This window comes from Onychomys torridus, unplaced genomic scaffold (genome assembly GCF_903995425.1).
Source record: "Onychomys torridus unplaced genomic scaffold, mOncTor1.1, whole genome shotgun sequence".
Taxonomy (NCBI): Eukaryota; Metazoa; Chordata; class Mammalia; order Rodentia; family Cricetidae; genus Onychomys; species Onychomys torridus.
In genome coordinates, this window is record NW_023412870.1 from 1,415,889 (window position 1) to 1,442,741 (window position 26,853).

Here is a 26,853-nt window from a genome sequence, read left to right on the forward strand (position 1 = left end):
AGCAATTCCTGGAAACCCCATTTCCAAGTGACCTCATGGTGCAATACGCTGCTCCCCACCCCAGGGACAGAAGGTGACAGAAGTGGAGAGCTAGGTCACCTGCCTGGCACTGGGAAACGCTGGGTAGTCAAGACGCCCTGGAGTTTGGACCTGCTTAGCTGCTGGGTGGTGGCCGGGGTTCTGGGCGTGCCTGAGGCCGAGCCAGGTGACTTCGCTGAGCTGACATTCCTGCTTTTCTTTCAGCCCCGGATTCCTTTGCCTCTGTGACAGTGACGCACTTAAAAGTGACTCAGTTTCAGGGAAAGGAAATTGGAGTGGACAGAGGCTGAAGACGGTGTAGACCGGCAGGGAAAGGCACGGTGATGCCCTCAACCCGGTCCCTGCGGGGACGCCACCACGTAGTCTGTCCTGCCTGCACCCGGCCCCTGCGGGATGCGGTGACCATAGCCTGTGGACACACTGTCTGCCTTCTCTGCCTCCCGTGCACCCCGATGGGGGCCAAGCTGCTATGCCCGCTCTGTCAGGAGAAAGAAGAGGAGCAAACCCAGGCTGCAGTGGCCCCGGTACCCCTGGGTCCCCTGGGCGAGACCTGCTGTGAGGAGCACGGAGAGAAGATCTATTACTTCTGCGAGACAGACGCAGAGCTGCTCTGTGTGTTCTGCAGAGAGGGCCCCGCCCACCAGGCGCACACTGTACGGCTCCTCGATGAAGCCATCCAACCCTACAGGGTAAGGAGCTCAGGTGCTGCTTCCAGGCGGGCAGGACGGTGACCTTCCGTGGGTAGGTGAAAGAAAGGGTATGGAGATTTGCTGTCTAAAGACCTCTCAGCCCTCCTCTTTGGTCCTGTCTCCCTGCGGCACACACACTACACACTTCTCCATCTCCATAGTGCCACCCGGTCCACTTTCTGTACAAGATGGTGATATGGTGAAGGTCAAGGATTAGGCCTCTGTCAGCTTTGAATCCCTCAGCTCCGGTGGTGGATCCACAACACAGCACACCGTATGTGCCAGTTGGATTTTTCACGGACCCTCATTCCCTCTGTATTCCTCTCTTTGACAGGATCGTCTTAGGAGTCGGTTAGAAGCTCTCAGAATGGAGCGGGACAAGATGGAAGATAGGAAATATCAAGAAGATCAGAAGCTCCAAGAGCTCCTGGTAAAGGCCACACTCCTGTTCCTTTGTTTTGTTTGTTTAAACTGGCCTCAAATTTACTACTTAGCTGATTCTATTGTCTCTACCCCCCAGGGGCTGGGCTAACAGGCATGTGCCACCCCATACCCTGATTATGCCTATCAGGATATCCAGTCCAGGGGCTTGTGCACTCTAGGTACCAACTAAATTACATCTCCATGCTGCTCCCTTGGGGGTTTCCTTCAAAGACTCCTGGTCTGTTACTGGTCTGAAAAGAACTTCAGGATTTTCTAACTCATCTTCCTGCAACCTCACAAAGGCATCTGGTGTCTCAGGACATAGGGGCTGGAGGTGTTTCTGATGTCTTTGAATCCAAGACATACTTTATTCTTCTCATTCACAGGGGAGAACTGAGGTCTATAAAAGCCCAAATTCATGAAGAAATTACTGGAACTTAGGTCTCTTGACCTGTGTCCATGGCTCTCCTAGCCCAGTATATTTACCAGAAACATCACCTTCAGCTGGACAGCCTATGATGGGTGTCCATTAGTGTCTTGGTTCAGGCTCTGAGGACAGCAAATGAATGAAGCAGCTAGATTTGGCTGCTTCTCACTACTTTCTTCATGATGCAGTGAATCAAGAGGAAAATTCACACTAGGTATTTCTGGTACTCTGACCAAAGAAAGTGTTGAGATAGAAAGCTCTCTCCAGCATCTCTCAAATCCCATCAAAACATGCTTCATAGTTGATGACTCTGATCATGATTCCCTTTTGCCTTAATTTTTCTCTAAGAGATTACTGTAGTTGAGCTGGGTATATAGTTCAGTATGAAGAGTTATTGCCTAGAATACATGGAGCCCTAGGTTCAATAACCTAGCATTGAATAAAATGGAAGTTGTGATGTATACTCATGATTCTAGCACTTGGATGGTAGAGGTAGAAGGGTCAGAAGCTCAAGGTCATCTTTGACTACATCGTGAACTGAGTTTAAGGCCAGCCTACTATACATGAGACATGGAAATATATCTCAAGAAAGGAAAGATGTTACTACAGTTACTCCATGAGTCTAAAGAAGATATGGTAGGTGTGTTGGTTAGTTTTTTGTTAACTTGACACAAGCTATGGTCATCTAGGAAGAGGGGACCCTTCCTAAATGAGGAACTGAGAAAAAAAAGAAAGAAAGCAGTTGAGAAAATGCTTCCATCGGACTGACTGTATGTAGCAAGACTATGGGACATTTCTTAATGAATTTATTGATGTGGGAGGGTCTAGCCTACACACGACAGGTGGTCCTGTCGTGTTGAGCATACCATGGAGAACAAGCCAGTAAGCAGCATTTCTTCACAGCCTCTGCTTCTAGGTTCCTGTTTGAGTTCCTGTCCTGAGTTCCCTCAGTGACAGGATGGGATATAGAAGTGTAAGATGAAATAAACTCTTTCTTCCTCAACCCAGTTTTTGTCATGCTTTATCATAGTGGCAGAGAAGAAAACTGAAAAACCAGTAGGGTGTCATAGCTATGACTTTAAGAGTTCAATATATTATTACAATCCCTGGCTAAGAAAATAGCACAGCTCTTATCATCAGCAAGTTTATCTTGAGACCTCCTTCTACCGTTGTACTTGAAGAAATGAGTCTTGAAACTGCTTATTCCTTGTTTCTCTTAATTAAGTGCACAGATGATCCTCCTGGGAGCCTTCTGAGTCCCTCTTCATATCCTCACAGATGCAAGTTGAAAGCAAGAAGCAACAGGTTGAAGCTGCTTTTGAAAGGCTGACACAGGAGCTTGGAGACCAGAGATGCCTCCTGATGACCAGGCTGGAGGGGCTAGAACAGCAGATCTGGAAGGAGAGGGAAGAGTACATCACAAAAGTCTCTCAGGAGGTCCATCGGCTGGGTGCCCAGGTTGAGGAGCTGGAGGAGAAGTGTCATCGACCAGCAAGTGAGCTTCTGCAAGTGAGAGACACTCCACAATCCTACTACCCTGTGGGACAGCAGGGGGTTTCACAGGAAGGGTGGTACTGTGTTGCAGCTGGGAGGTGATGGAGAGGCAGGAAAGGGAAATGGGGAATTATCTCCATTGATAAGGCCTGAGGGAGGGTGTGCTTTCTATGGCCCAAAAGACTACAGAATCTGCTAAGGCATGCATGAGGATCATGTAAAGATGACCAGGACCAGACAATCTAGAGTTTAGTGTCAGCTCCACTAACTATGTCACTTGAGTGAGTTTCTTAGCTTCTCTAAGCATGGGATGATAATAGTTTTTTAATGGAGTTGTAAACCATGTAAGAAATAACCCGTGTGGTGTTCAGCATGGCCTCCAGTGCACAGGAAGAGCTCCACCAATGGCCTTGTGGTGCTTACCACAATCCTGCCCTACATCAGTTCCAACTTGGAACTCAGGCTGGTCTCTGCTCTCCACTCTCTCTTAATCACTGGAGAGAGAACCCATTTAAGGATACAGCTGGAACAGAGCAATCAGAGCAAAGGAATTGGCTGCAGAGTCCTACACTAGTCAGAAACACAAGGAGTGTGTAAGTAATTAAGGGGCTCCAGCACTGTGGGTAGGACCTTTTAGCTGATGTCCAGATAGAAAGATCTATTGTCCCTGATGGGAACGGCCATGTGGAAACTAAGTGCATGTTTTTGTGTTTCTTCTGTAGGATGTCAGACACAACCAGAGCAGGTAAGGCCCTCTCCATTCCTGCCTCCTTTATGTGCATCTTGAAGACACTGCAATTCATCTGTTCCCCTTGTGGATGACCACTCAGAAAAACACTGAGGCCATTTGTTCTCTTACTAACAGCTCAAACTCAGGAAACAGATGGGTTGAAACTGGGCATTGTAGCTCATGTCTTTGATCCCAGGGCTTGGGAAGCTGAGTCAGAGGGATCACCATGAGTTTGAGGAAAGCCTGAGCTACAGAGTGAGACTCTATCCCCAAATAACTAAGTTGGTATGTTGGTCTTGGAGACATACTTCTCCACCTCAAAGCAGTTATATATAATAAGCATGGCTTTAGAATGATTTAGGTTTAAAAAAATTATTTGCATTTTATGTGTATGGGCATTTTGTCCATGGTGCACAATCTGTGCACCATGTGCATGCCTGGTACCAGAGGAAACCAGAAGAGGCTGGCAGATCCCCTGGAACTGGAGTTGTGCACCACACGTAGATGCTGGGCACTGAACTCTGGTGTTTGACATGTCCAGCACCCAGAAGTTATCTTTAACCCATGAAATTACTGGTATTTTATTCAGTACCTAAAGCCATTGGGAAGTGTCTCCAAACATGCTTCTCCAAGTGTTAGAACTGAGGTCGAGGATGTGGTGGGTCTTACAATGTGATGGGAAGCTGAGAGGAGAATGGCTAATAGCCAATGAGTAATGAGGACTGCAAAGGAACAGAACCAGGGCTTTTTCACCCCCACACACAAATAAAGTGAAGGATTTTATTTTTGGAATTTAAGTTTGATTTCCAACTTGTCTGCAGATATGAGCTGAAGACTTTTGTGAGTCCAGAGGCCATTTCCTCTGATCTTGTTAAGAAGATTCGAAACCTCCACAGGAAAATACTTGGCCTCCCAACGATGATGAGGACATTCTTAGGTAAAGGGACTTTTCTATCTTTCATCTGTCTCTATCTTTCCCCAACTTCAAAACCTGGTTCAAACCAAGCATGGTAGCACATGCCTGTAATGTCAGCACCAGGGAGACTGAGTCAGGAGGATCCCAAGTTTCAGGACAGCCTGGACTATGTAATGAAATTCAAACAAAAATAAGCAAACACCTTGAGTTAAGCATCTCCCCTCTCCAGAATTTCCCTACAAGACCTCACTGTGTACAGCTGGATGATGGTGGCACACGCCTTTAATCCCAGCACTCAGGAGGCAGAAGCAGGCACTCTCTGAGAGTTCGAGGCCAGCAGCCTGGTCTACAGAACGAGTTCCAGGACAGTCAGGACTGTTTCACAGAGAAACTCTGCCTAAAAAAAAAAAAAAGACCTCATTCTACTGAGAGCAATCCCCCAGATTGTAGCCTTCTCTGTCCAAGGCACTGGGCTGAGAGTCCAGGAAAGCCGGGCAAGTTCTCTTCTGTCCCTGCCCTCACACTGTAGCCAGGATAGCCCCTTCTTGGGAGTATCTGAAGGAGATACTAAGCCTCACAGATCTCTCTTTCTGCTTTCCTCAGAAAACTTGGTGCATCATCTGGAAACAGATTCAGGTACTCAGAGAGGGCTCTTGGGGGTGGGAGGTCCCATTTATCCATTCCACCCATGGCCATAAACAGCAATGAAATGTATTCACCTGGACCCTGATTGCTTGGGGTCTTGGGTCTATTAAGCCTTTTCTCCCCACCACAGAATGTAAACAATAACAGAGCCTATACTATAAACCCATGTGAGGATTAAATAAATTAATTTATGCAAAGAGCTCAGCACAGTACTGGACACAGTGATTGATGAATGTTGTCAGCTACCTGTATAGATATTCATTCAAAATATCTATTAAGCCCCTGAGCTTTGCCTAGAATTATGCTAGAACATCTGTAGATTTGAACAAATATTATATATTATTTTTTAAAAACTAGCATTTTGCTGGGTGTGGTGGCACAGTTACAATCCCAGAACTAGAGGCAGTCAGATTGACTGCCACAAGTCTGAGGTCTGCCTGAGCTTTGGAGTGAGTGCCAGGCCAGCCTCGGCTACTGAGACCTTTTCCGGAGGGGGGATGGGAGGGGCTAGGCTCTAGGGCTGTATTGATAGCTTTCTTCTAGAGCTTGCTTGCCTAGAATGCATAAAGCCCAAGTACTAAAAAAAAAAAAAAAAAAAAAAAAAAAAAAAAAAAAAGACTGGGAGAGGAAAGGGAAGAGCAAAAATAACATTTAATTTCAAATTGGAGCTGAATTGCTCCCACAAGCACTTGCCTATTCTTTTATTGATCTCTACTCCGACTTGCTGTAGAAACATCATCCAGACACCTGGTTAAAATGCAGGCTTTTGTTTGGTTGGTCTAGAGTGGGACCCAAGATTCTTTTAACAAGCTTCTAGGCACTGTGCCATGATCTGGCCACCTCACTTTAAGAAGCAAATTCTTAGGCAGAATTGTCACATCTGTCCTCCAGAAATAGAGGCCTAAGAAGCATGCAGCATAGACGAATAGACGATGCTCCATCCTGGAAGTGTGTATGTGTGGTCATTCTGGACCCTCAGATCACAAACCCAAGCCTGGTTCTCTTCGAAAACGTAATGTCCACCTGATTGTCAGCTGCACCGTGGGAGTGGCCGCTGAGGTGGCCTGGGTAAGGGGAGAATAGGCCCTGGGCACCAAGGACAGCACCTGAGCCATGATGCTCTTGCTCCAGCTGGCTAGCACATACTTGTACTGAACCAGGGGACACAGCTGTCCTTCACAGTGTAGATGTGGCCTGGACTACCAGCTGGGTGAGAGACCCTGCAAACATCCCATACCAGGGCACCAATTGCCAACTCCCTCTCCACTCTACCTCACCTGGAAAGCAAGTTCCTGCCTGACTCAGAACGACTGAGGTGGAACCAGGAAGTGTGGCAGACACCAGCACCCTGGAACCCAGCCCTGTCCCTAGCATCCAAAAGTGAGACTGGAGTTTGGTGTCTTGGGATCTTGTACAGTGTTTTTTAAATTGATGTGTTGAGTAAATTAAGCTCCTTGTAGTCCTGTTCGTGGACATGGTGTTCCCTCTGAGTGGAGAGCCAGAGGCAGGCAAGGTAGGCTACACCCTAGACATCAGTAAGCTATGAGCCAATAGGATTTAGAAGGGAAAAAACAAAAAACAAAACCCCATAAAAGCTTCAAAATGATCACTATAGGGAAACCAGGACTCTGTTCAGCTTGCATTAATTTATAGGGACTTTTGGACACAAAGCTAGATATGCTTTGGGAGCTCATCAACTCTGGGTGGGGCCCAAAGCCCCCACAGGTCATTTATCTAGGTTTTGAATGCCCTAATAAAGCATGTGACCCACAGGCCTTTGTGTTTTGTGTCTATTGTGACAGTTCTGATGTTCAAGGCCTCTGAACAATCCATGTTAAATGACTGGTATGCAGGGTGGGATGGTGAGGTCACTGGGGTGTGCTCTAGAAGAGGACTATGGGAGCCTGGTTCATTCTGTTTCCCAACTGAGGAGATGTGTGACTTGCTCTGTCAAGCACACCTATCAGGATATGTTGCCATGACAGAAGCCAAAAGCACTGAGGCCACTGATCATGGACTGCACCTTCAGAACTGTGAGCCAAAATCTTTTCCTAGGTTGCCCCAGGTGTTTTGTTTGTTTGTTTGAACTTTTCCTTCCCCTAGGTTCAGCAGCATAAGCCTTTAAATCTGTGAGTCTGAGGCCAGCCCTGTCTACACAGTGAGTTCCAGGGTAGCGAGGGCTACATGTTGAGATCCTGTCCAGTCCCTTAATTTTATGTACATATGTTTTGTGTCTGTGTCTGGGTGGGGGGGAGGTTCAAATATGCCACTCATTGTGGAATGTGCTAGTGTGTGGAGTAAGGATATAGATAAGATTTCCAACCCCCTGTAAACCAGAAACAGGCCTCTGGGAAAGATCATGAGGCAGAGTGCCCCATGGGAATTCTGAACTGGAGTTTAAGGCAGTAAAGCAATCTTCTGACATTCTGAAGGAAAACTATTTTGAAGACTCTTATAGCCAATCCCTTAAGTGTACAAGTGAGATAAACACGTCTAGATACCTAAGATTTTAAAAAAAAATTGACTTCCACATTCACCTCAGCAAGTTATCAGATAATGTGTGACCAATTGGGAGAGGAAACATAGGGGCCAGAAAAAGGATCATGGGTTGGGGTGTAGCTGAGGGGAATGTTTGCCTAGGATGCATGAGACCCTGGGTTCAGTCCCCAGCACTGTATAAACTAGGCATAGTGGCACCGACCTGAAATCTCAGAATTTGGAAGGTGGAGGCCGGAAGTTTAAGGCCAGCCACATAACGAGACTGAGGTTAGCCCGGGCTAGAGGCCTCAGGGGGAAATTCAGAACCCCCAATCTGATGACAAAAGAGCATCTAGCAAGGATAACAAGGAATCAATCGATGACTCGGGCTCAAGGTCACTTCAGAGGCATCAAGATAAAAGGAGACAGCACCAGATGACTGTCTTGAGATTGCTGATCACTAAAAAGAACTTGTAGTTTATTTAGTAATAAAGACACAGGAAATGAATTAAAGGAGAAGGAAGAGAAGAGCGATGACTAATTCCAGGGAAAACAGAGTGGTGAGGGAGCCACTGTGTGTGCACTAGTGACTCAGGCAGCGCGTGATATAGACAAAGTGTTCAGTCTCGAGACAGTGTGGTGACTCTACGGCCACCAAGATCCAGAGTCTGGGAGCAGCCTCTCAAGAGCAAAGAAAAGCTTAACACCTGGACAGGCAGAGGAAATGTGAAATGTTTAAGGATAAGAAGAGGGGCATCATTTCGGATAGCAGGAGCTGGTGTTCAACTGTGGGCATTGGGTAACTGGACAAAGGGGCTGGTGGTGGGTCAACAGGGAGACACTGCAGGTCCTCTCCTCACAGTAAGACCTGGGGGGGGAGTTCTCCAGATTCCTCATGACTGTCTTCCCTTCTCCAATCCATCTCCTAAGAAAGTGATTCTGGTCACTCCATGGTGCCAACAGCAGAAGCCTAAAGCTGTCCTGGAGACACCAGCTGGAGACTCTGAAGCAGGGGTAGTTGTGATTTCCTGGGCCTCCGTGTTTTTAGACCCACTGATTAAGAACAAGATGTTGGGATTGTTTTAAAAACTCCCTTCACAAGGTCTACTCTGCAGAGGTAATCTATTGACCACAGCTCCTGCCTGAGTCACAGTACCAAGATGCTTTTGGAGATACAGATGGCCCTGGGGAGTCCCACCCCTTCTTCAGCTCTGGGTTTGAAGGCCATGAGCTTTGCTAATGACACCAGGAGCTGATTTCACCAGTACTCCAGGACACAAACTTACACAGCCTCGGATCTTGACTATGTTCAATCCTGCTTCTTCAGATATTTAACTCTGGTGGGGTAGGAAAAGTGAGTTTAAGAAGCCAGGGAAGGTAGGCAACAGAGTGGTTTTGGGGTAAGAGGAACCTCAAATTTGAGGACAGCCAAATGGCTTCAGATGTCACTGGTGGTCTCTTTGAATACCTGTGAGCACTGGACAACAACTGAATGAGAAAATGCTGCTGCTGCCCTACTCAACAGAGAACACAGAGCCAAGACAATGGGTTCTCAGGAAGGAGAGAGTCATCCCAGAGGAAATGGGCAGGAGAGTGAGAAGTTCAAACAAGAAATACAGATGAAGTGACACACTGAGAGAGATCCTGCCATGACTGTGAGGAGATGGGTGCCAACTGGATGTGATGTCCCTCCTCTCTCCTGCTCCTGGTGCTCTGACCAAGAATGTCCATCCATCCATCACACAGTCTTGGGATCCCAGAGAAAGGAAGTTTCCATGGGTATGGTCCAGGCAACCCTTCTTCATCTGAGTCCTCTAATCTCAGAGAACTGAAGATTCTGTAGTGTGGCCCAGGCAGGTTCTGGAATTCAGGGTCTCAGCAGGAGGCGTGTTCCTGGCCACTTGAGCCACAGGAAGGGAACCAGGCGCCGAGTGAAGGTGGCCGTGAAGGTATAGATGAGTTCCTGTGACTCTGCATTAGTGAATGTCACAGTGCCCCCTTCATAATCCAGGGCGATGCCCACTCTCCGGGGCCGCAGCACTGGGAAGAGCTGGGCCTCGGGGTTTGTGTTGGCCCAGATGCCTGAAGAGGAGAGCCGAAGGGCCCACACACCATCCTCTGGTCGCAGGGAGAGGTCCCCTTTCCTCTTCACAGAGTCTTTGGCTACTCCCACCATGCAGCTTTCCAGAACTTCCTCCTCCTCTTCCTCTTCTTCCTCCTCTTCCTCCCCTAGTGATTCTTCATCCTCATCTGTTTCCCAGTCTTCATATCCATCCCCATAGCCAGCCTCCTCATCTTCTTCCTCCTCTTCCCCTTCTTCTTCCTCCTCCCCCTCTTCCTCATCCTCTGACCAGCCTTCTCGCTCCAACTCCACTTCCCAGTATACCTTGCCCCAGGTGAAGCCCTTGCTGCCCAACACCCCTGGCTCACAGTCAAACTGCTGGGGGTGCAGGCAGTCACTCTGGTACTGGCTGGTATAAGTCACACACTTCCAGTCTTCTGAAAGCTGCAGGTACCCGCTGGCCGACTGTGGGTCCAGGGTGACACTTACTGTGGGACAAGGGAGGAAGTTAACAGTGTCAATGGTGGGCTGGGAAGGGGCGACCTTCCCATAGTGTTAGTGCTGTCTCACTGCACAGTCCAAAGAGTGCTATTTACATCACAGTCTCTGTGAACTGTGTCCTCTGGAGGTACTCAGCATACACAGCACAGGCCGCCTTGGCCACCACTGCTGTCTGCTCTCAGGTGGATGAGAAGAACTAGAAGAGTAGTCAGAAATGTAAGGGGTGGGGCCACCTTTGGGCAATACCAGTGAGGATTCCACAGGGGGAGTGTTTTGTTTACTCACCTGTCTTATACTCCAAGTCTCTAAGCAGCTTGCCTAAGGACGAAAAAGAAGATAGAACTGAGCTTCAGACCAGCAAACGCATGAACCCATTTCTTACTTGGTATTAATTATGAGACAAGGCTCTACTGGAGATCCCAAGGAGAAAAGATATAGAAGTTACAGCTCCTTGGAAGGATGAGATGGGAGAAGATGAGATGAGAAGCCAGGAAACCTCCAAGTGTGGTCCAGCCTGACCTCCAGGCTGGTGCTGCCCCCAGTGCTTACCCTGGAACTGTCTCAGGCCTCGCTGCAGAGAGAGAAGTTTATCTGAGAATTCTCCTGCCTTTCTTTTAACCATGTGAGGGATGGCTTTCCCAATCCAGAACTTCTTCCGTGGGTACCTGAAAACGTGATGGACACAAGAGCCTGTCACTTGGCTCTTCCTGCTTTCTGCCAGTGTTCATGACAACTATGAAGCGAGCAGGAAAGGTCTGATTATCCTTAATCAAGAGATAGAAAAACTGGCCAAAGACAAAACTAGGACGTGAAACCGCCAGCAGATCCCACAAGTGAGCCCTCTGTCTACCAAGTAGGCTCTGACTCTCCCACTTGCTTCAGGTGAAGACAGTGAGGCCAGTTGGACTTCAGAGATCATGCTGGGAGAGAAGAGCCTCTAATTCTCAAAGATTGCTCTTTCTTAAAGGCCATGGGATAAGACATGGGCCGCCTTGCCTTTGGCAGCCTATCACTCCCCATCATCCATACAGACCATGGCCATAGAAGTGGGAACAATGAGCAAATGAAACTCTTACCTATTGGCAAAGTCCTTGGTGTCCTGGCAAAGGAAGAAAACACAGGCACCAAAGTGAATTAAGTGAAACTGCATCCATAAGTCAGTACCACATAACGGACAAGCACACAACAGCAAACAAAACATACATGGCTTCCTCCCCAGGGAACTGACAGTCTGCTGGGGCTAGAAAACAAGCAATGGGCTGGAGCGATGGCTCAGTGGTTAAGCCATCTCACTGGCTGCTCTTCCAGAGGTCCCAAGTTCAATTCGCAGCACTCACATGGCAGGTCACTACCATCAGTAATGCCAGTTCCAGAGAACCCAATGCCTTCTTTTGGCACCTAGCATACACGTGGTGTACAAACATATATCCATGTACAAACACCGATAAAATAAAATGAACAAACAACATAATATAAGGGCAGAAGAAGAGGTGGCAAGTGACCTGGCCTCTCCAAGGAGACACTTAAGCTAAGGTTTGAAGAGTGATCAAGTACTAGCTGAGTGCAGACTGACAAGAAATGGGAAGGGGCTTAGAGAGGAGGCAGGGCCAGATCACACCAGGCAGGATGGGGTAATGGAGGTGAATTTTATTCTATGCACAGTGGGATAAAAGGCAACTCTCTCTCAGCACCTATTTTCCCTCCTCTTTACTTTTAAACGTGTGGTGTGTGTGTGTGTGTGTGTGTGTGTGTGTGTGTGTGTGTGTGTGTGTGTGTGTGTATGCACACTACATCACAATATATCTGGAGGTCAAAGGACAACTGTGGGAGTTGGTTCTCTCCTTCTACCATGTGGGTTCTGTGGGTTAAACTCAGGTGACCAGGCTTGGTAGCAGGTATCTTTACCTGCTAAGTCATGTTACCTGCCTTTCCCCTTCTTTATAATGCTAAACTCCTTAAGTTCTGGCCTGATAAGTGTCCAGTCAAGAAACTACATTTCCCACATTCCCTACAATCAAGTCTGGTCATGTGACTGAGTCAATGGGATGGGGGGGCGGGGGAGACCAAGACTTCTCATTCTTTGTCTTTTGAAATAAATAAAATAAAATTGCTTTCTAGTTCATTGGCTGAATTTTGAACACAATGATGAATCCAGCTCAAATTGCAGGGCTGAGAACAATATCCTCAAGAGTAGATGGTCAGCTAGAAATAAACCAGCTCTTGGATGACTTTATGGATGTTTCTAGACCCACACCTCTGAACTGCTGCAAAGACAGAAAAGGAATTTCTTCTCTAAATGAGCTATTGAGCAAAACTAGCAGAAACCCTAGGTGATCAATCACCTGGCTGCTCCTTGGCAAATGGTTGTAGGAGGCAATGGGAATGGGGAGGTCACCCTGGTGGCTGCTGTGGAACAGGGAGCTGGAGATTGGCAGCAGGGAGCACAAGAAAGAAGCTGAGCATCCCATGACTGTTTTAGAGCGACCCAAGTAGATATTCTGGCCAAGGATCAGTAAGGATTGGCACCTTGTGCAGGACGAAGACAGTGGTGCTGTCTGCATGAGGGGAAGACATAAGGAAGGGCAGAGAGGGTTGGAACATCTTGTGAGATGATGCTCTGGTGAGTCTGAAAGCCCCCGAGAGTTCTCGTGTTGACTGATTTTCATCTTCCTTTCACTCATTCCACAAACCTTTGCTAAGTGATTCCTTGTGCCAGGCAAGCACTGATCTAGAAGTTTGAAGTAGCAATAAAGAAGACAAATCCCTACCTGTGTAGAGCAGGCATCCTAGCAGAGGGAAGCAGACAAGAGGGGGAAAATCAACATAAAAATATATAACATCATACCCTGCTAGTGACAGGTGCTACGGGAGTCAGAGGGTGAAGGGGGTGGGCAGAGGGGCAGGCTGGCTTCTGAGAGAGGTACAATTTTGAAAACAAAGGCAATCCTCAAATTGTGGCTGTTAAGGACTGTTCCAGAAGGTTCAAGAGCTTTGCTCCAGGGAAACCCAAATACAGACAAAATCTGCTAATGCCAGCATTTTGTGTCATGGCTTTAAACAGATACCCCTATTTTCCTTCCTCAGCATACCCCACCATGGGAGCTTCAGGGGCAGAGCCCTGAGGGACAGACTGGGGCTTCTGCACAGTAGCTCCTCCCAGGGTGGGTCAGGGGAAAATACTCTCTAGACAGACACATTAATGACAAACCCCAGCACTCTGAGCTACTCCATTCACAACTCACATCCACACACCCACACATGGAAGGGCTGCTGGGAGTCTGATGTGCTCCTTGAAGGCTAAGAAAGAAGTGGGAGAAAGGAAGGGGACAAGTGGCCTAGAGTCTGATAAGAAATCCAGAGAAGAGGCAATGCCCAGAGCAACAGAAGGAGACGGGAGGACAGGAGACAAAAGAGAAGAGTACAAAGCCTGGGAGCAGGGTACCAGGCTTGAGCTGGACTTCATTCCTCATCTGCCCCATGGCCTGGACCAGTCTGCTACAAAGAGAGGCCTTCTGTTTATGCAGCCTGTGCTAGGAACTGGCATCACCATCTCTTGTCCCTGGCTACTGATGTGCCCTGCCAATGGCCTGAAACCCCATTTCCTAGAGACCTTTGTGTGTCCTCTGCTGGCAGAAACGTGCATTACCTCAAACCACAGAGTCAGAGGAAATTAGTACAGCCCTTTTCCCAGCTTATCAGGGAAGGATGGGAGTCCAGCCCTCACCCTTAAGCCCTTTCAGGGTGGTGATTCCCCTGGAAAGTACTAGGAGGAAGAGGTGTATCAGTGCAACCTGACAGTCTGCTCTCACTTCGTGTCTGAGGCACCGCTCATACTTGTCAATCTGTTTTCTAGGATGATGCTCCGATGTCCAGAAGAACCCTCCCACCTACCTTCCCTCTTCCCCTGCCCTCCCCTTCCACACACTTGGGATCCTAACAGCCACACTGCAGCCTTTTCTCAGTCACCTTCTTCATTTCCAGAACCATGTAAAGCATCTGCCAGGTAAGTACCTGCCTTAGCCACATCTGTATTCCCAGCACTCTGGCAGACAGGAGGACTGTCTTTAATTTGAGGATAGATAGTATGACATAGTCAGGCTGTCTCAAAAACAACAAGCACCTGCTTGCTACAGGGAGGCTTGATGGAGGTCTCGTGCTGTGGAAGGAGGATGGTTCAAGACCTCAGTTCTATGGCACTTTAAACATTTTTAGACACTTTTTGTAGATGATGATTGTTTTTCTAACGTGATTCCATGTCAGTGTTTAAGCTTATGTGGAACAGACAAGGAGGGTAAAACTGCCATGCCCATTTATTTATTTTAGACAGTAAAACCGAGGACACAGGAGGAGGAATTTCTTCAAAAGCCAGGTAAGAGTGGCAGACCAGGCCCTACCCTGTCTCCCATTTTGGCCCTGTGCCTCTCACCTGCATCAGCTCTGCGGCGGGCTGCCGTGCCTTGCCTTCCAGCTCGGAGATGACCAGAGTCAATCGGCCAAGCTCACTGACGCCCCGGGTCTTGAACTTCTCCCTGCCCTCAGTGAGGAGTTGCTCCAGGGTGGACAGCTGGTCTAGCAGGTGCTGTTCCCGCTTCTTTAGAAACTGGTGGCCCTGCTTAAATTCCGCCACGATGTATTGTCTCTGCTCCTGCAGCTTTGTCTGTAAGGGCGGAGGGTGTGTGTGTGTGTGTGTGAGCCACCTCTAGGAATGGGGCCCACTCAATACTCTGGTGATTCTCGCTTGTGAACCCTAGTCCTTGAGGTGGGAAGTCACTGGCGTGCTCCTGCTCCGCCCTCTTCTCCTTGAGACTTGTCAATCAGTCTGTTCCCTTCACTGCTCGCAAAGCCAACCCTGCCTGGCTGCTCTGTCACCATCTGGTCTAGGTGACCAGTATGTCTTGGAGCAAAAGGTAGCCAATGTGTCCCATTAAGGGCACTTCACCCTTCTAGATATTATCCATGCACTGCCTCTTTCAGGAAGCTCTGCTTGAGGGACAAAGTCCACGCTTAATCATTCCCCTCTCCAGCACCCCGACTACTCTGCACACACTAAGTGCACCCTATCCCTTCCATGTGGGACTGTGCCCTCTTTCCATAGTAAGGCTGGACTGTGAGCACTCAGGGACCAAGTCCTCTCTTATAGGCTGGAGTCCCTCTTGGAAGTGAGGGTAGTCAAGCACACCGGGACCTACAGGTACTTAGTGAACTTGAGCCCTCTCCAGCTTTACTCTCTCTCTCTCTCACAGCCTGACTACACACTGTTACGCCTGACCCCAGAATCCCTCCACTGCCCATTTTCCCAACACACATACTCCCCAAGAACTGGACCCACCTTATCAACTGTCCTTCGAGACCTGTCTAATCAAGAGCACACAACGTGCTACCAGTCTTCTGTACTGCCCACAGTAGGCCTGAGTCTCACTAGACAGCCTCAATCAGAGCTGCTCGGGCCTTCCTTGTCCCTTTCCTCTTGGTCTCTACCCTGAAGCTAGCGACACCCTCCAAGCACTCCATCTGCCCTCTCCTCAGGAAATCACATTTTCTCTCACTCTCAGAAAGAGAAGACAAAGTCAGGTTCCTCAATTCCTATAGGGAGAGGGCAGGCCAACCTGCTCTATCTTCGGGTAAGTCCCAGGTAGCCTGAAGCCAGGCTAGCACTCATACTTTCAAAATACTCCTAGAAACACTTCCCACCTGCCTGGTCCCTCCCTGGAACTCACATCACCTCTCAACCACCACTTCCACGTACCAGCGCAGCCAGAATATCAGCTTCTCCCTTGGCCTGAAAGCCCTGAATTTTTTCTTTATCTCTCCTTAGGGTATTCAGGTGGTTCAGGATTTTTTCCTGGGGAAAGGCAAGCAGTGGAGAGACATGAGTGTCCTGAGCTGTGGTAGGAGGGACACCAGACAGAACCTTCCCTGTCAGGCCTGAGGGGGCCTGCAGTGTCTTTCTGCACGGGGACTTACTCTGTGAGGCAAGGCGGCCTTCTCCACCAGGACTGCAGTGTGGGGCCTGTGCTCCCGGGACTCTCGGCACATCACGCACAGCAGCTTCCCATCATCTTCACAGTAGTAGTGCAGCTTTTCCTGGTGCCGTTCACACAACTTCATGTCCTGTGGCTCTCGGGCCAGCTCTCCCGGCTGCCTGCCATTGTCCACCTTCAGCCGTTCAATGTTCTCTACCAGACTGGCTAGCTGCCACACAGGCCGGATGTTCTCCTTCTTAAAGGGCTTCTTGCAGAGCGGACAGACTGGTCGGTTCCCCGATATGGGGCGGATATCACCTGTGCAGCTGCGGCAGAAGACATGGCCACAGTCGATGGTCACTGGGTCCCGCAGATAATCCAGGCAGATGGAGCAGGTCACCTCCTCCTCCAGGCTCCTCAAGGGGGCTGATGCTGCCATTGCGCCCTTAGCTCGGGGGTCTCCGTTCCCTGGAAGGGGTTTTCTTCCTCAGAGATCAGACCTGAAATCAAGAGCAGGCTCAGTAAAAGGAGAATTGTGACACCCTGCCCAAGATTGTTCAAGCTGAGATCACAGAGGAGCCAGGAAGGGAGAAATCTTCTGTGGCTATTCTGGGCTGTGCAGGCATGGTCCTTCTAGGGACACAGAAACTCAGCCTTCACAGCTTTGACCCTCTTCTTGCCTCTGCCCGTAATAACAGAAAAATCATTTGAGTATTTTGAGCCTTAGTTTATCCATCCAAATAAAATGGAAAGAGAGAGAGGGGGGTGGACTACAGTGATTTAAAAAGAATTCTGTTGGAAACAATAAACATAGGCCTGGCTCATAGGAGGCAGTCAGGGAGACAGCCCAGACTCCTGGCTCCTCAGTCCACTGGAGGAAATCTAAGAACTGACACTAAAGTGGCACCAAGAATGCAGGGCCCTGGCCCACCCTGCTGGACGGGGGAGGTGGCTCTGCTATGGATGCACGGGTAACCATTCAGGTTTTGCAATGCTGGGGCAACAACACTATCACTAACAGGTACAATGGGAGAGCTTGGTAGACTTTGCTAACAGAGAGGCGAAATACACAGACATAAAATGCAGCCTATGTGGCCCAAGGAGAATACAATGTTGATTCCCTAAGGATCTGGTGTGATGACATATAAAAGTGTTCTGCAGGGGACAGCACTATACAAACATGAGGAATTCTACTGCTGAGAATATGAACCAAAACACCCTTGGGTTTAGACCTGTATGACTTAAAAATAATGTGATGAATAAAAAATATGTATCCCCAACTTGAAATGAAATTCAACTGGCAAATGAAGATGTATCAAGCCCCCAGAATGTTAGCAGAAATGTTCAGGGTGTCTGATCTAATCCCTTGATTTGCTCCCGAGGGAAAGGGCTGATGCAGTGTTCTCAGTTTAACACACTGCAGAGGGCTTGCCAAGAGGGAGGAGGTGGAACTGTGGGGCTCCTGTGGACAGAAGCCCTTTCCAGCCACCTGTGGGATGCCCTGGAAGTTTAAAAGCCAGGCCAGCTTTTTGTTTTTGTTCCTTTGCTAGAGAGAAGAGGGTAGCTTTAATGACAGAGAGAAGAGGGTAGCTCTAATGACAGGATTTACAATTTCCTATGAAGAGCTCGGCTACAAGTCCTCTTTCATATAAAACATGACACCTTCACCACTAGAAACGCACATTAAACCAGATCATGCTGGGTCCAATGGGTCTTTAGATCTCTTTAAGCTAAATAAAGACTACTGTGTACAGTAAACACTGCAGGACTTACAGAAGGTCACTGGGTAATCACTAGAGAAGGGTTAACAGGGTTAGATACTGAGGCATAGCTAAGACAGCACCTGGTAAGTATTCTGTTTAGAGTTACTAAGGCCCCCTTGGGGCTCAAGGGAGTGAGGAGAAAATATAAGCATTCTGCAACTGCCACTGGAACAACACAAATATCACCAACAAATGTCAAGGCCATTAGGTGAAAGGTTTGGGGCAGTCCCCACAATGCCACAGTCAATTATTTCCTGATGCCTCGATTTGGGAGCGATCCAGTGGTCACCTTAACCAAGCAACCAAATGAGCCATCACTAAACAGAAACAATCTGGCACTGGTTTCCTGATGAGTTAAGCAACATCACTTGGGGCTGGAGAAATGCCTTGGCAGTTAAGAGCACTTGCTGCTCTTCCAGAGGTCCCAGGTTCGATATTCCTAGACCCATATGGCAGCTCACAGCTGTCTATAACTCCAGTTCCAGAGAACGTGACAACCTGCCTCTCCAGACATATGGTACACCGACAAAATATAGGCAAAATACCACACACACACAAAGAAATAAAGTTAAAGAAAAACAAACACTATCTTCTATGAAGTTTTCATGCCCAAAATATTTGATTTGATTGACCTTAATCAAGCCTTTAGATTTAACTTCCAGTTTATGGAAAACATACTCAATTTTTAAAAACACTGTACTAAGTTATCACAGAGAAGGTGCTAATAGCACCAAGTTAAACCACACCATGGGGAAACAATCAGACAAACCCAGAACTGGGGCATCCACAGACCAGCTGATATTTTTAAAAGCCCAGGGTAGAGATGTGAGATGGCTTGGAGGTAAAGGCACTTGCTGTCAAGACTGACAACCTGAGTTTGTTCCCTAGGATCTACATGGTAGAAAAACCAGTTCCGGGCCGGAGAGACGGCTCAGCGGTGAAGAGCACCGGCTGCCCTTCCAGAGGCCCTGAGTTCAGTTCCCAGCAACCACATGGTGGCTCACAACAATCTGTAACGAGATCTGGAGCCCTCTTCTGGCCTGCAGGGACACATACAAACAGAATACTGTATACATAATCAATCAATCAATCAATCAATCAATCAATCAATCTTTGCCAGGCGGTGGTGGCCCACGCCTTTAATCCCAGCACTCGGGAGGCAGAGCCAGGTGGATTTCTATGAGTCTGAGGCCTGCCTGGGCTACCAAGTGAGTTCCAGGAAAGGTGCAAAGCTACACAGAGAAACCAAAAAACAAACAAACAAAAAAAGAACCAATTCCTGCAAGTTGTACGTACACACACACACACACACACACACACACACACACACACACACACAACAATAAAACTAAAAAAGATCACAGTAGTAACAAGCAAGCACAAAAGATAAATCTAGCTTGGATTATGGCTTCAAAAGGTAGTTATAACAATACTTCAGGGACTACCAAGAAAAATTTAAATGGAAATAAACTTAATGGTACTTACTGAAACTATATGAAAACCTCTGCTTTTTAGCAACAGATGCTATAATATTTAGAGCTTCATAACTACAATTTACATCAAAATGGTTTCACAAGACTATACAAAAAAAAAAAAACTGGAGGAAACAAAAGTTATGGTTTTCTGTTACATTAAAAAGCTCTGTAAGCACCAGAATTGTTGAAACCTGAGTACTGAAAACCTAATGCTCTGCTGAACTAATGCGTGGGTCAGAACAACCAAAGCCCATGCTAACTGTCCAGGGTCTTTTGTTTCTAGGTCACCATAACCTGACAGTCCAACCCCAATGACTGGCTACAAAGACTCCTCTTCACGATATATGTAAGACCAGAGGTACAAACTCTAACCATGAATAATCCAGGCTCAAAGTTTAGGTTCTAGAATCCAATAACCAGGTGAACAATAATTTCAAGGCAATGGAATCTGCCATTTAGATGTGCTATTTCACATTCAGGATACTCTTCTGAGGAAACTGAGGCTTGGCCCTGTCAACCACAATGCCAAAGGGCACAGGGCTGGGAGGCAGCCCCAGTGCCAAACCTTCGGTCTGACCCACTCCACTTCCTGACCCCAGCACACCGTGGAAAGGGCCCGAGAGCAGCTCCTCTGGGCAACAGCCGACAACAGGAAAGGGGCGTGTTCTTCAGATTTGACTGAAAGCAGCCTAGCTCTCACTACAAGCTGACTCAAGCATTCCTGTTAGACAGCACTTCTTGCTTCTCAGTGATGGAAGGAGCTCAAGCTTGCAGAATTAAGAGAAAAATGTTGGGGTGGGGAGGGAGAGAGGAAGAGACGTGGGGGTGGAAAGCAGACCACACCCGTCCCACACCTATTCTGTCGGGCCAAATGCAAACTGCCCTCCACAAAGTCTTGTGTTTTGTTTGATGAGGCGGAATCTCAGTAGTAAGTGGCTCAGGCTGGCCTTGAATGCCCTATCCTCCTGCTCTTGTCTTCTGAGTACTGGGATTACAGGTGTGTGTCTCTGCTGGGATTCTAAAATTGCCTTTCCCAGGTACCACGATCCCCCATTTTATCATATATACTTGACCTTGTTCTCTCTGACCATCTCCACAGGTTTCTACAATAAGATACAAACATTATCCTCCCCTCCATTCCTGGCTGCAGGTAGACAGAAACCATAGAAGGACGGAGCCACAAAAATCTAAGTGAGCAGTCCACATCTTATTTTTTAATTGGTAATCTGACACAACCTATAGTCAACTGGAAGATGAAACCTCAATTGGAGAACTGCCTAAATAAGACATGTGGGCATGTCTGTGAGGCACCATCTTAACTGTTTATTGACACTGTGGGCAATACCATCCCTAGGCAGGCTGTCTTGGGCTGCACAGCTGAGCATAATTAAAGTGGACTAGTAAGTAGTGTTCCTTTAAATTCTTGCCTTCTTGCACTGACTTCCTTCTGTGATGGACTGTGACCTGGAAATGTAAGCTGAAATAGATTCTTTCCTCAGGTTGATGTGGTCAGAATGTTTTATCATAGCAGCAGACAGAAAAGCAAATTAGAGTACTTCACCACCGCTCCCTTTACTGAAATGAGTGTTCTGAATCCATGGGGGGGGGGGTACTGCATAGTACCTTGTCCCTGGTCATACACCCCTGCTCCTGGAGCAGCAGATCTCTAGCCCCTCCAGTAATCCAGAAACCAGCTGCAATTCCACAGAAGCAGGGAGATGCCACGAACAAGGCCTGCAGTATCCTGACACTCAGAGAGAGCTGGGGATGCACTCTATCCATTGCTGAGTCCCCCTCTGTCCCTTACAAAGTTGAGGCTCTCATAAATATCTAACCTGCAACACACTGGCGGGTGGGGAGGATGACACTGTGATTTCTGGCAACACAGTGGATCCTGGACACGATTCTTGGCTGTGAGAACCACCGTGAGCTGCAAACACTCTGAAGAAGTGTCACTGTGAAGGTTGGCACCTCCGAGGCAGACACTTGAGCTACCGCTCTCACCCCGCCCAGCCCAGATAGAAGAGGGATGCATCCAAGCTCTGGCCCCACACCTTTTCACAGCCACTTCTGCTCTAGGTGTTAAAGCCTCCTCCTACACCTGTGATTTCTTCTGCTCCACATCTACCACCTTACTTCCTTCCTCCTCAAACTCTCACAAGCCAGAGAGAGCGCCTGGAAGACAATGAATCCCCAGGTGTGGACTCTAGTGCCCAGCGAGGCAAGTAGAGGGGCCTAGGTTTGCAGCCTGACTCTCAGGGTTCTTCAGTTACCCCAGCATCTCCTCAAACAGGTACCTGGGCCTCCCAGCGGGAGCCCCTTCTCCCTGTCATTCCGGAATACTTAGCTTAAGGCTCCATGTCCTGTGAGACTTCTCACTTAAATTGTTCACAGGGTGCAGGTTAAGACCCATTTCTCAATCTAAATTAAGTAAATTTTTCCAGAAGTAAACTTCAGCTAGCTGTCTCTAACAGACCTGGAGAGGCTAGACTTCAGGGCAAAAAGCAAGTGATCCGGCTATGTGAACTGGAGAAATGGCTACCAAACGTGATGTACCCCAATATTATAGCCCTAGTTACGCCATGGGCTGGGTACAGGCTGGACTGGGAATCCTGGTGACCCCAAACAACAACGGTGTTTTGAGAGCAGTGTAAGGCACTCATACTACCAGGGCAAGGCTCTGACCAGGCTCACTACAGTGGGAACTCCCACAGGGCTCAGATGCAGCTGCCAGCTGAGGGGTCGGTGAGACAAGGCTTTAAAATACCCAGTTCTGCAACTGACCTTCTGTTTTCTCCCTGCTTTAGGAGAAAGCTGCAAGTGTTTTGTGTTTGTGATTGGAAATTTGTCTCCCATCTCTTGCCTATGACATTCCCCAAAGCTGTCTGTGCTCTGTACCAAGACCTATAAAAGGAACCTTTTATCAGAAGAGTGTCAATACATATCCCATCAACTGGATCTCTAGAGATCGGCCCAGGTTTTGGTTAAAAAACAAAAAACCCCATAAAAACTCCCAAGGTGATTCAAATGTGTGTCAGTGATGGGGACTCTTGCCTAATCATTAATTACAAGTGGAAAAGCCTTGGCTTGGTCTGCCAAATGGCAGAGACGATGAGAGACACTTCTCAGTCTGGAGGTCCTTCCTTCCCAGGGAGTCATGTGAAGGAAGGAAGGCTGGAAGACTGAAGAATCAGACGGTCCAAAGGGAAAGGGTGGTGGGGTGGTGAGCTGAGCATTATAAACACAAGTGTGGATAGGATGGGACACAGGGGCTGAGCAGAGAAGGACACAGAAGCAGGAAATAGATTATGAAAGAGCTGGCCACACTAAGAATTCTGGAATCTAGCTGAGTGTGGTGGCACACACCGGTCATCCCAGCACTTGGGAGGCTGAAGCAGGACTGGCACATAGTCAAGGTTAACCGGGGTTATACAGCAAGGCCCTATCTCAAAACAGGAACAAAAATGACTCCCTGCACTCCCACTCTCCTCCCCTGACCTTGTACTAACTGTTCTCTCAGGCCCAGCTCAGCACATAAAGAATTCTGAATTTCATCCGAGCACTCTTGGGAACCACGGAGGATTTAAGCATGATTTATCGAGTGCTCACTGTTTCAGGACCTGAGGTTCCAGGAGAACAAAAGAGGCATCTTATTCTGAACTGACATCTGGAACTGACACCCCTCTAGTGCCTATGGCAATGAGACTCAACATCAGGGACTCTAAACTAGAAGGACTTCTCTTAAACCTCTCTCCTACAAGAAGAGAGGTGTTAAAGCCTCCTCCCACACCTGCTGGCACTGCTCCGGTTACGATGGCCGTCTTCCTTTCTGCCCCTCAAACATACCCAGCTTAGTATAACTGCCAATGTGCTCATGGTTAAAACCCCCAAAATGGCTTTCTGGCACCCCAGAGATAAAGTCAAAGCTCTTTCCCTTCCTTTTCCTCTGAGAGCCTCCAGTTAACCCAGGCCTACTGTGTCTCAACTCACTTCTTGCCACTGCCCTTCAACTCCATCTCAGTCAGAAGTGAAACCCAGCCCCAGGCCTTGGAGTCCTGGCCTGTCCCTGCCTCACCACTTCCTTTCCACTTTGACCCTTTCCCTGCTGCAGTTCTCAGCTGAACGCCACCCCCTCTGGCAACTCCTGACCACCCCAGAGCAGGCTCTGTGTCTCCATCATCAGTTCAGGTACATGAGGTTCATTCTAGGAGGGTTCAGGAACTAGGTGAGAAAATGGCTGAGGAGGAATTAACTTATTCTAATGGTGATAACCGCTCTCTCCCTTTTCTTTCACTTTGGACTATGCATCCATAAGCGATGTGTGTCCCCCTCCCCCTCCCCCTGGTTTTCCATTTCAAAGAATGGAATCACAATTCGAGATAGTCCACTGTTTATACTAACATGGCAGTGAGGTTTTTACTGTTTCTACTTTTGATGGCCATCTGGGTTATTTACAGTTTGGACCATTACAAACACCACCCCTATAACCCTACATGTACACACATAGGCACATGACCATACTCTCGATTTTACTAGAAAGGTCCAAGACTCACCAACACCTGGTACCACTACCTTTACAAATTTAGCTAAGTTGGTGGATAGGAAACAGAATCTCATCGTGTGTGCATAACATGAAAAGAGACACAACATGAAGACAAACAGCAAGAGAAATAGTTACAGAGCAAGGAATTTGAAAGCGGGGAAAGATATTGTGCCCTTTGATCTACTAGCAAATGTGGTTTAAAGTTTACTCCTCTGGTGATCAGAGGGGCCTATGATCTTCCATTCTTTTTTTCTTGTAATAACTTTCTCCCCAGTTCATTTCTGGGGAGTCCATGCTTAGGGTGGAGCTCTCCCTCAGTTCCAGAGTGAACAAAAACATCAGTCTTAGGTATATTAGTAACCCACACCCTTTGGTTCAGGGGAAAAACACAAGTCTATTGCAAGTCACAAGGAGACCTAGCTGGGAGAGGGGAAGAATTCTTGTTTTCTCAGGAACTTGCAAGAGGTAAAGTCATTTGGCTTGCAGCTCCTAGAGCAATCATCCTGCTGTGCAGATGACTGATCTCTTGATAAGTAAGCTGATCTAGGGAAATGAAGGGGAAAGAGCATTATTTGACAGCACGATTTCAAATCCTGTGCCCAAAGCTAGCCCTACCCTTAAACCTGTTAGTCCCATAAGCCAATACATCCTATTTCTGCTCTACCAGCTTGGACTTGTCTGTCATCTGCTTTGTTTTCTTTTTAAGGGGTGGAGGACCTAATTGATACCAAGAGGAAGTTGCTGGGCTGAAATACACAAACGGTTTATTAAAAAAGCACCAGTCAACTGACTGAGACAGGTGAGCACAACCTCTAGAACACAGCAGACCTCCAGCCTGTTCTGGGACATCACAGCTCTTCCTGTGGCTCCTAGAATTCTGAGTAGGGAACCCAAGCTTCTTCTATCATTCCCCGCAGTTCTCAATCAAAGCCTGGACCATTTTCACCCAGCCTCAGCTACACTGCTGTGAAGTATAAAGCTAGAGTTTTGACTTTCCTGGACTTCCATACCGTCACGAAGAAACAAAGGTGTGGATTATGGAGCCATTCACAAAACATACTGAAAGTAAGGTTCAGCAGGTATACCAGCATACTTAATGTATAAAATCATTGCTATTATTAGCAGCAACCAAAGCAGAATAAAGATGGCTGAAATCACTGCAGCAGAAATTTGGGGAGGAGAGGTGTGCTTACTTTTCACACTATCAGGCAGGAAAGGACCAGTTCATCGATGTAGTGGGGGTTTGTTGTTGTAGAACAAGGTTTTGTCTGTTCCACTGTAGCCTCAAACTTGCTATGTAGTCACTCCTGATTCTCCGTTCTCTACCTCTCAAGTGAGGGGATTCCAAATGGGTGCCACCATACCCAGCTAAACCAGTGTTTCTGAAATTACACATGGTGGCTTCCTCATCCTTAGTGACGATGACGGGTTGCTTTCCTATTCTGTCTGTATAGAAAGAGAAGACCGAGTAAGCCTATCCCATGTACACCTCAGTCCAGGCTACTGTACCTAGTCTGTATTGTGAATGGGGAGACCTTGAGTTGTAGGGATCACAAACAGAAAGGTATGGCACAGTGGCACACAACTTTAATCCCAGCGGGGTGGTGATGGAGGGCAGAGGCAGGTGCAGCTCTGAGTTCCAGGCCAGCTTGGTCTACTAAGTGTTCTAGGCTAGCCAGGGATCTAGTGAGGCCCTGTCCCAAAAATAAATAAACACAAATGGAGCCAATGAATTCAAAATCCACCCATAGGTAAGTGTGATGAGGAAGTTCTGACTATTCACATAGTGTATGGGGTGAGTAGCAGGGAGAGCATCTAAGCAAGCTAATAGGTAGTTACTATTTTTCAAAGTTGAGAGACTTATAATATCTTAGCATCACTGATAGTGATCAACGTCACATATCAATTAACTGGCAAAATAGTCTTCCATGTGGAACATAAACTAAGGATATGTAAAGTAACTGAAGCAACATATTTTATGAGGGGTGGTATATTAGGGTTCTCTAGAGTCACAGAACTTATGGAATGAATCTTCCTATATCTAAAAAGGGATTTATCGGAATCCTGCTTCAGTCCAGCTAATCCAACAATGGCTAGCTGTGAATGGAAAGTCCAAGAATCTAGTAGTTGCTAAATCCCACAAGGCTGGGTGTTTGAGCTGGTCTTCTGTATATGCTGGAATCCTGAAGAAGGCTCCAATGCCAGCAAAGGAATGAATGTGCTAGCAAGACAAGGGTAAGCAGGCAAAGAGCAAAACCTTCCTTCTTCTATGTCCTTCTATAGACTTCCAGCAGAAGGTATGGCCCATATTAAGGGTAAGTCTTCCAGCTTTAATATTTGGATGAAAGCCATGTGTCTTCCCACTTCAAGATCCAAATTAAAGGCCTGTGTCGTCCTGTCTCAAGATCCAGATCAAAAGTGTGTGTCTTCCTACCTTTAAGGGTCCAGACTAGAAGTGGATTAACCCACTTCAAATCAAAAGACAGCTCAGTGGGTAAAGGTGACCTAAACCCACCTGACCTAAACCCACATGATGGAAGGGCGTGAACTGACACTTCCAAGTTGTTCTCTGACCTTGACACACACCATGGCACATGTGCCCGTGCACACACTAAATAAACTCCTCTGGGGGAGGGGATCTGGCCCAAATTTACACATTCAGCCTCCAATCCTGCTTCGCCTTGCCTAGTTCTCCATAGTCAGAA

At 47.6% G+C, this 26,853-nt stretch overlaps 2 protein-coding genes and 1 non-coding gene across 4 annotated transcripts in view; 2 read left to right on the forward strand and 1 right to left on the reverse strand.

The window, feature by feature from the left end:
- The first annotated feature begins 117 nt into the window (after positions 1–117).
- On the forward strand, positions 118–6,446 carry LOC118575938 (tripartite motif-containing protein 15-like). Its single transcript, XM_036176289.1, has 6 exons — positions 118–728; positions 1,063–1,158; positions 2,857–3,087; positions 3,795–3,817; positions 4,624–4,739; positions 6,343–6,446. Exons 1-6 carry the CDS (start codon positions 363–365, stop codon positions 6,444–6,446), a joined length of 936 nt encoding a protein of 311 aa, XP_036032182.1. The 5' UTR covers positions 118–362.
- The window catches only part of Trim26 (tripartite motif containing 26), a 22,798-nt gene continuing 1,940 nt past the window's right edge, over positions 5,996–26,853 (reverse strand). The window contains exons 2-9 of one of the 2 annotated variants that reach the window (XM_036176355.1): positions 16,369–16,867; positions 16,151–16,246; positions 14,831–15,061; positions 13,173–13,190; positions 11,481–11,503; positions 10,954–11,069; positions 10,690–10,722; positions 5,996–10,391 (exon numbers count right to left, since the gene is read on the reverse strand). In XM_036176355.1, coding sequence (XP_036032248.1) covers positions 9,709–10,391; positions 10,690–10,722; positions 10,954–11,069; positions 11,481–11,503; positions 13,173–13,190; positions 14,831–15,061; positions 16,151–16,246; positions 16,369–16,806 — 1,638 coding nt within the window. In that variant the 5' untranslated portion in view covers positions 16,807–16,867 and the 3' untranslated portion in view covers positions 5,996–9,708. The remainder of the gene's footprint in view (positions 10,392–10,689; positions 10,723–10,953; positions 11,070–11,480; positions 11,504–13,172; positions 13,191–14,830; positions 15,062–16,150; positions 16,247–16,368; positions 16,868–26,853) is intronic. The other variant, XM_036176356.1, reaches the window with a different exon arrangement.
- LOC118576050 lies at positions 25,548–25,687 on the forward strand. Its single transcript, XR_004943908.1, has one exon. It is a non-coding gene; the product is annotated as a small nucleolar RNA SNORA51 (small nucleolar RNA).

Bases quoted from the DNA above. Each gene is read 5' to 3' on its own strand.
- LOC118575938 (XM_036176289.1), top strand. From the start codon at position 363: ATGCCCTCAACCCGGTCCCTGCGGGGACGCCACCACGTAGTCTGTCCT. The intron at 729-1,062 runs GTAAGGAGCTCA...TCTCTTTGACAG, and splicing joins AAGCCATCCAACCCTACAGG to GATCGTCTTAGGAGTCGGTT. The intron at 3,818-4,623 runs GTAAGGCCCTCT...ACTTGTCTGCAG, and splicing joins GTCAGACACAACCAGAGCAG to ATATGAGCTGAAGACTTTTG.